At 29.5% G+C, this 9479-nt stretch overlaps 1 protein-coding gene across 1 annotated transcript; it reads right to left on the minus strand.

Moving 5' to 3' along the window:
- Positions 1 to 6214: 6214 nt before the first annotated feature.
- Positions 6215 to 8052, minus strand: LOC113397600 (uncharacterized). Its single transcript, XM_026636016.2, has one exon. It carries the CDS (start codon positions 7991 to 7993, stop codon positions 6215 to 6217), a length of 1779 nt encoding a protein of 592 aa, XP_026491801.2. The 5' UTR covers positions 7994 to 8052.
- Positions 8053 to 9479: the final 1427 nt, after the last annotated feature.

The following is a 9479-nucleotide window of genomic DNA, read 5'->3' on the forward strand; positions in this document are numbered from 1 at the left end:
GTGGTTTTATTTATTGAATGTTTATTTGATGGTCCAAATATTTATAAATATTAGACGAAATCTAAATAACTTTTACAAATGACTGTACGACTATAGTAAAATGATTTGTTTTTTTATGTAATTTTAACGGTTGTAATACAATGTATTACAAATAAATAAATATGATTTTATTTTTTACGACACCTCATGATATTTAAAAGGCCCTTATAATTTTAATAAATTGATTGATTAAAGTCCTTTTAAACCAAATTTTGGCCTCAGTGGCTTGATTCAACGACTATATGTATAGAGGATATTTATTTACAAGTGTTTACTCAAACACAAGCACACTGGAATAGATAGGAGTCATATGTTTGTTCCGAGACATAGGAGGGTAACACTACCTATTGCTCTTGTAATAATTCCGATCTGAGATTGAAAAACTCTAATAACACAGATAATAAAGAGTATCGTATATTGTCAAGGCACTGCCAATTTTTGAACGTGGATTACATTGGCTCACTAATCCTTTAAATTGAAGAAAAGCTATTACCTATTGTTAATTAACAGTACAATTATTAGAACCGATTAAAACTTTAAGCCTGTGTTGAGGACGTGAAAAAAGGTGTAAAACAGAACGCATCAGAAAATAGACTTAGATATATAAGAATCTGCAATCTTTATGTATGAGTAAGCACTTCTAATTAATTGTTTTATAATAATTGCTTGTAACAATATAGTATTTAAATACTAAAGCGGTAACCAATAAAATAGTATTTTTGAATTGTTAAGCTTATTATCTGTATGGAAAGTTGACTATCATGAAGAACCGGTAAGGAACTCACTAGTTATTCTTAAAGATATAGTTTACAAAATGTAATAGCACATATGTGAGCCTTGTGTGAATAATGCTTGCTTTAAATTAAGAATTTCTACAAGGATATCAGTATCAGAAAAAAGCCGTATGTAAAAAATAAACAATATAATTGTATCCTGCAATTCACACACATCCTGACAATAGCCTCATAACTCTTAACTATAACAATCAGATCATGCGAGACAATTATGCTTTTTCGTTTGGTTATTAAAAGTCCCGAATCAACCTTCCCGGATATCGACAATCAATGCAGTATATAATAAAAACGGAGATACTTGAACGAGTTTTCTTAGTAATTGCAACGTATGTACATACACTTAATGGGAATATTTACTTCGAAGTAAAGTAAAAGTAACAATAAATCGCAATTTTTTCGCTGAAGATTTGGAATTTATTCCACCATGCTGTTCCAACGCGAGTCGGTGAATACACAAGTGATAGATTTTCATTCCATCTGATGTTTTCCTTCAAATTTAGTAATAGTGGAACTTTAAGAGTTTGAATCGAATGTATAATAAATGTGTTATTCCATAACCTCTACAGATAATGAGAAGGAACGTTTTAATTAAAACCAGAAAGAACACTCGTATTTTATAGTTAATTTAGAAATTCAAATTCTGGCAACATCATGGTTTTATTGCCGTATAATCTGTAGATTATGAAGCCGGTTAAAGAGTTGTGAAATATATTAAAAACATCATCTAAGTCTTTATTTGCAGTTAAAGTTGTGGGCGTTACTATCTATTAAGATATTGTTTAACTAATTATAGATGTACAATATTTAATATTATAAATTCACATACCTAATAAGTTTTAATACACTTTATCAATAATATTATAGACAGTGAAATTATAAGTGTAGATAATGAATATTCAAATTAATTGATTGATGCACACCTCGAATATAAAACGATGTGCGTATTCTATTAATATTAATTTCATTTATGATAAAACACATTATAAAATAAATATAGATTAAAATTAAAATGATGTGCAATGGACTATCATAAACATGCTATCAGTTCTTGCCTTTTGAATTTTAATTCCGATTTTCTAGGTGAAAAATGAACCTTGTTACAATACACCAGTAATGGCGGAAATTAAATGCTGTAACATATTTATATGGTCGTTTATTACTTTATTCACTAAATACCAATCAAAAAGATATATAATATCACCAAGTACAAAAATGTTGGCGAAATGTAGTCCGAAGGCCGAGATAGGCCATCGTATTCATCGGAATACGATAACTATGTATTTCTTAATCTAAGACTACGAGCTCAAATTCGGGCAAAATTTATGATTAATCTTCCGCTTGGCATTAAAATAAAAGCTCCAGAAACTTCATGTGCTTGAATAAATTCTGCATCTTGCATATCCGCAAACCAAAATGGAGTCGTGCGATGGAATGAGATTTAATCCTAATCTTTAAGAGGAGCAACGGTAGGACGTTCATTTGTTTTGTATTTGTTTCAAAAAGTGCCACAACTACGATTTATAATAATTTTTATGGTATAATCATGTTATTGATAAATCCTTTTTGTCCTAAAACAGTTACTCATTGTATAGTTTTTTAAATTATCCTAAAATACATTTCAGTAATGTGACACAAAATATTAACCAACTCTCGATCTCTTTCTTTTGTAGACATTTAGTGTCATCCTTCTATAAATATATATAATATATGTTCGTGAAACAATATCAGGTGACCGTCATTTGTATAAACGCCGTATAAATCTACAGTGTCACTCAGCAGTCGCCCAAATGCCACATAAAAGTCGAGCGCGACACGTAGAGGGCACTCAGTTTATTCAGAATAGTGCAGCCCCGAGATAAACTTGTAACGTCGTGATAGCCGCGGAGTGTGGATGCATGTACGCGACTCGATCCAATAACAATAAATTTTATGCGTCGTTTGAAGCGCCGAGCGGACAGCGCCGCGAACGCTTTCTGACCGTTCCTACGAGAATGGTTCTTACATGAAATCCACTAAAGGTTTGTATGCAGACGCAATAAGTAGGTACAAATGCGGTAAAGTTGCCTGCGTACGAAGCGCGACTGTATATTAATGTTTCAATAGTGTCATTTGCGATTATTAAATTTACAACTGTTTCTGTATTTATATAATTAAAGTGAAGATAAAAGTTGTCGATTTATTATATAAAATCTAGTTTCGCAAAGATAATTATGCGATTTTTATTAAGTGACTTATAACGAGTACCAGTAAGGTAAACAAATCTTATAGAGCTCTGTTAATATATGGCTACAGAAAGAAATGCTCTTAGCATGTTCGTTCTAAATGAACGTAACATCGTCGGTAAATAAAATTCACATATTATTGATGTTGAAAAGTTTATAACTTTTCAACATATGCAAATATGTTTAATAATCATAACCCTTAAAGACTTGTTTATTACAACGATGTCAACCAAATGAGACAAATATTATTATGTTTACATCTAACACCTACAAGTTAGGGCCAAACCACAAGCAAACGATACGACGTCGTGCCTTGCGACGCTCCACGATGCGATATTTTCTACGTTAAACTTCGTAGATTCCCACAACAGATGTCGTATCGTGATACGAAGTCCCAACGTGCCACGACGAGACATCGTATCGCGTGTATGTCTGTAGGCCCTTACTGTACGCAATGCCTACATGACATTAGTTTTTACGCTTCACGAATTTGTTAAGATGGATGCTTATCAAAATTCTAAAATTAGATTATCATTTAATTTAAACGACACTGAGGTAATTTGTTAGCGATGATACACATAGATATTAACTATGTGCTGTATCATTATATATTTTAATATTATTCTGTTTAATGATAAAGATTGTACAAATTACAAGCTATGTCCGCTCTGTACAAACTCAACACCGCCCGGGTAGAGTCAACTTTAAACAATCTGAGCAAACTTTACATGATCTTAAATTAATTAAACTCGATAAATTCACAAACACATTCCAATTGTTGATTATAATTTTTTTGTTCAAATTGCGAAAATTTACGACCTATTTTCGATATTATGTAATACTTCAAAAAATTTTTAATTTCAGTAGATATATAAGTACATTGATATTCTAAACAATGTTTTATCTAAATAATAATTGTTGTACTAAAAATATAAAAAATATCATTTTCGTCTCGTGTATAACGTGTAAATGTATCTAACAATTGAGTTTTGATCAACTTCAAAGTGTTATATATAAACTCTGCGCAAATAAAATTAAATAAATATTACCAGTTAAATATAATTTGTATGTACAAGTGTGATACTGCATTATATATATTTTATCTTCTATTTAGGTTCTCTCCAAACCCAAACTTTAAAGCAGAAGCGATAAATCGCCGATGCTAAATGTATTAGTAATCCAATTATTTTCATATACTTCTATAAATTCCCTTTAAGTGTTTTATACCTTAATCTTACGTAAAAAGTCAGCGAATATTTTATTTTATTTATTTATGATATTTATAAAATGTTCGGGCATACCCATGAACTATAATTAATAAAAGTTAAGTTTCATAAAGCATTAAATATGTGGTCATAACTTATATTTAAATTATATCTATAAAAATATCAAAGTATGTATTACACACACAGTTACACGTATTTGCAAGTAAAACATATTTAGGTACATCGCCGTGTGATCATTTCGAATTTATAGTTATACCGTTAAAAGAAAAAAAAAAACAGATAATATCGTAGGTAGTTCCATAAAACCATGAGCAGATCCAAAATGTAAGCACATTAAGTTATCGTTCAAATTATCTCGATGTGTGTTACAATATTTATTTGTTTCTCACTCGGACGGGGTTTCGGTGATTGTGGGCAGAGTGTTCTCTCCCAATTAGGTGGTTATTGACGTTTTACTGTTATCAGCTAAATCTTCGAAAGATGCGCCATATTCTTAGTCTCGACCCAAAAATATATTATTTAAAAAAATAAATACAGCATCTATGAATTTATGTGTTCTGTATTACATGTGTGGCTATTGAATTATTGTTTGTTTTTGTATATAAAAACTTGCAGAAATAGATAATATGAAAAAAGTAAATTAAATGATTTTTGTTGTATTAAAAATATCATTAAGTAATAAATAACAACAATAACTTTTGGTATTTATATAATAAAAAATGTAATATAATGTTTTTTTTATTAAAATAAATCAAGAAGGTTGTCATTACTACACATATGAGAACATTTAAACTAAGTCTAAAGTCGATATTTATCCCTAAAAGGGAAGCTGTTAATAGAGTCATTCAACGTTACCGGCCGAATTATCTACAAAGAGAGAAGTCGGTCCGTATCGGTCGGAAATATAAATTTATTTGGTGGTTGTCGCTGCGACACGGGCGCCCGCGCCTCTATCTCACCGCGTAATCTTGAACATTGGCGTTAAAGAATTTAAATTATACGTCGATACAAATGAACAGGCGACCCCGACATATTTATTGCTTTAATCCAAATTATATCGACTAGTTTTTTCGGTTTTCGAGAAATTGTCGCCTGATTTGTTCTATTATATTGATATTGATATGTGACTGTTAGCACACAATCGTTCGTTATAAACGACTCAGTTTAGTGATGATATAAAAGTTTTTGAACATATTTACGTCTTTCATACATGTAATACCTTTAAAATGTAAATATTTTAAATTTGTAATTATAATTAAGACAATATAGAATGACTTTATTGCTTATCACCTACTAAAATATACATCATGTCAGTATTATAAATTCCATTACCAATATTTCACTTTGCCAGGTACTAATTAAGTGTTGCGGCCAATTCGAGCATGCGCATTGATTGGACCCGCCTGAAGACATCATAAGTCTTGATATTGTAATTCGCAACAATACTGTTGCAGTCTATTACAGAATTATATACATAAATGAATCGAATAGTTCATAGTATAATCGTTTTTAATAACAGCTCAATGGAATGAATTAGGCTACTATCAAAACAAGTTCAATGAAAAATTCAAGAGATAATTTTTTTTGGTATGCAAAATTAACATTTTTTTTATTATTAAAACGAGAATAGAGTTTTTTTTATAAAAATCGTTTTTATTTGACTACTTAATTTCCTTTAATAGTTATTATTGAAAGGGTATTGATCTCGAATATAATCGTAATAAACATAAGAAATATCTATTTCAATGTCAACCTTGAATGAAGCAATCGGAGCCATTAAGCCGCTGGCTGAAATATGTTTTCATTTAGAGTAGCGTCCTCAGCTATTTAATATATTAAATTAATTCTAACGGGGAAAAAATATTTATTTATTTCGATTTTTTTTAAGAGACAAATGAAACAATAATACGATACCACTAGTTTCTTTTTTACCTTAAAAAGTAATTTTCATTCTTAAATTTCGCTTTTCTTCAAGCATTTTTTTCAATTCATTAATTTCGTTTGAAGAGGACAAATCAACGATTTTCTTTTGTTTTTTCTTCTGTATTCTTATGTTTCCACGTTCAGACATATAATTTTTAATAGATTTTTTTGTTTCTTCTAAGTCGTTCTGTAAGGCTTTTTTTTGGTCTTGAATATTTTTTCTTTTCTTATCGAGTTCTTCCTTAAGCTCAATCTTAGTAATGTTTAGTTTTTCTTGCAGTTCGGCTATTGACATCTCACATAACAAACCTAGACCTGAAGATTCCGTTAAATCAAATACTTTAGGCACTTTGGCTTTTTTGGCAATCATTGCTAATATCTTTAGTTCCCTTATCATCTTAATTTTCCGATCCAATTCCTCTTGTTTTTCCCGTTCAGCTTTTGATAATATGTTTTCAGATTCTTTTTTTAATTGACTAGCAATTTCCTTCTTTTTAGCAATATTTAGATTTTTTGCATGCAGCATATCAAGTTCTATTAGTGACAACTTTTCTACTTGCTTACGATTTTTATTCATTTCATTTCTTTTCCAATTTTCAATTTCTTCTTCCCATAATCGTTTTTCTTTTAAAAAATTATCGTATTTTTTTTTGTTTTCATCGTAAAGTTTCTTTTTCGCTATCAAAGCATCTTCATAAGATATTTTACCAAGCAGATGTTTTTTTTCGATATCTAACAATCTTTCTCTCTCTTTTTCTTGCCGATCGTATTCTTCAAGCTCTTCGATTTTAGTAGTATTTCGACAATTTGTCATTAAATCTTCTAACCATTGAAGTTCTTCTTTTTCTGTTAATTGTATTCTTTTATTGATTCTTTTTAATGTTGTTGTTGTTTCCTTTACTACAGGTGGCGTAGAACTCATATTAATCTTTGGGAGTAATTTAGGCAGATAATTCTCGTATTCATTTTTGATTTCATCTTTAATTTCAGATATTTTTTTATAGTAATTTTCAGATTTTTGACTACAGTAATGATTATTGTTTGTTTTTACTGTCTGGAGTAGGTGTAAAGCTTTTTTTTGATTAATTTCATGCATTTGTTTTAGTTTTTGGTCTATAACACTTTTGGTGAGCATTTTCGAACCTTTGCATATAGAATTAGGTGGAGTTGGCGATGATTTTTTTAAAGGCTGTGAAAAAGTTGTTTTTATCTTTCTATTTAAAACTCTTGGTGACACTGGTTTTGTAGGTTGTTTTATTTTTTTATTGTACATTTTTGTAACATATCTATTAAAGTTATTTGTCATTTCTTTCATGTATGGTTGCCATGAATATAAAGGTGCATTTATCTTTTCGGTTATAAAATTGGTGTCGTAATCGGATTGTGCTATATGAGATATAAATTCAAGAACTTTGTCATTACTTAATAGAGTTGTCAGAGTCTTTAAGAGTGGCTTACTTAAATTAAATAGACATTTATAAAGATGTGCCATATCGTTAGGAGTTATTTGAAAAAGGATAGCATCAAATATAATTATAAAGTAATCTTGGTCCTCTTCGGGGATTTCTTTTAATATCTGTGATTTGACATCTTTATAAAAATGGCTATGTTTTTCAATTCTCAAAAATGTTTCTACGATCCATGTGATTCTAGAGTTTTCCATAGTTTCAGGGCATTTTTCAATGTACATCTGCATGTATTCACAGGGTGATATTTCATTAAATGCTTTGTAATCATTGATAATATTATTCAACATATTGATATTCTTTGATGTGTAATAATAAACCATAGTAAATCAATTTACTAATGATTAACAGTAAAACAAGTTAAAATTGACATAGTATGCGTTGAGGACGAGGTATTTTTGAAAACCAATAATTTTTGACGTTTGACAATGATTACATTTTCTGGAGTCATAGCCAGTGATATGATTAATTAAAAAGTTAAGATTAAGTCAAATAATACAAATTAATTTATACTGTACCTTTTTAGTGTAACTTATATACTCATTGAAGAATGAATAAAAAAATTTATATAGCTCAAAGAGAATATCTAGAGTAACCTATTTTAAAATACTAATAAAAAAAAGTAATATATTTTAAAATAAATAGGTTTATCTGAAAATTTATATAAGTACAAGCGTGCTATGTATGTATTATTTTTTTAAGTAATGGAGACAATGAACGTAAAATAGCTAATTGCTTAATTTTGAAAATATAATTATTACTACAGAAAATAATACCATAACAGACGAAAAATTTTTTTTAACTTATATCACGCCAAAACAGATTTCCTATAAAGCTATTCACACAGTCACATACGAAGCGACATTGACACCGCCGCTTCTGTGTAGGGTTGAGTAGAAGAGATTATTGACATTATATATTTTTTTACACATTTTATACATAAAATATAAATTTAAAAACGAACATAGCGTATAGCGTATAAATATTCTTGTTATTTTGATTGACTTCTTAGAGAAATATTACATATGAACTAAAATTATAACCAACTGAAAACTATAACATTAGCCCGGACAACTTAGATTACGCATTCCAAGCGGCTAGTGTTTTTTTAAACAACCTTAGACCTCAAAGGCAGATAGGTTTCACTGTCAGTTTGCCATTGTCACTTTTATGACTTATGGAATACCTATCGTTGAATGTCATTCACCATTATTAATGTTTGCATTGAATTACTGATTGATTTGATTTATATATTATATTCTTTGATATACCATATGTGACAAAATTAACTAGATTAGAAGTTCAATAATTTCATGTTTTATCGTGTGCCTACAGACAATGTAGTTGTCTGTTACTTGGTAAATGTTATAAGTATTACTTTGTGAAAAACTTTCCGACGGAAGACTCCCTCTTTCTTATAGTTCGGACACAATGTACTTACAACGATATTATTGAATATACATCACCATAGTATGGATCATTTTTTAAAGGAAAAGAGTTCATCATTGTTTAAAACTAAGTAGTAATGGACGAGCCAAAAGCCAATGTATTAACGGAGCTTTTCTATATGAACTCATTTCGAATCTCACTCGGGAAATTTTATACGAAGTCGACTATATTTTGCGATAACACATCATAGTGGCTCATACTAAAAACGCTAAAATTATTACAGCAAATATTCAGATATTTTACGATATTTTTACCCGGTCATTTTTTTCTTACGGAATAGCTCAAACGAGTGATTTTTTTAATTGGATTATATGTTATCTAGAAGCAGATAAAAGAAATCGCCTATTTCAAAATAAGCTT

Source organism: Vanessa tameamea, chromosome 3, assembly GCF_037043105.1.
Source record: "Vanessa tameamea isolate UH-Manoa-2023 chromosome 3, ilVanTame1 primary haplotype, whole genome shotgun sequence".
Taxonomy (NCBI): Eukaryota; Metazoa; Arthropoda; class Insecta; order Lepidoptera; family Nymphalidae; genus Vanessa; species Vanessa tameamea.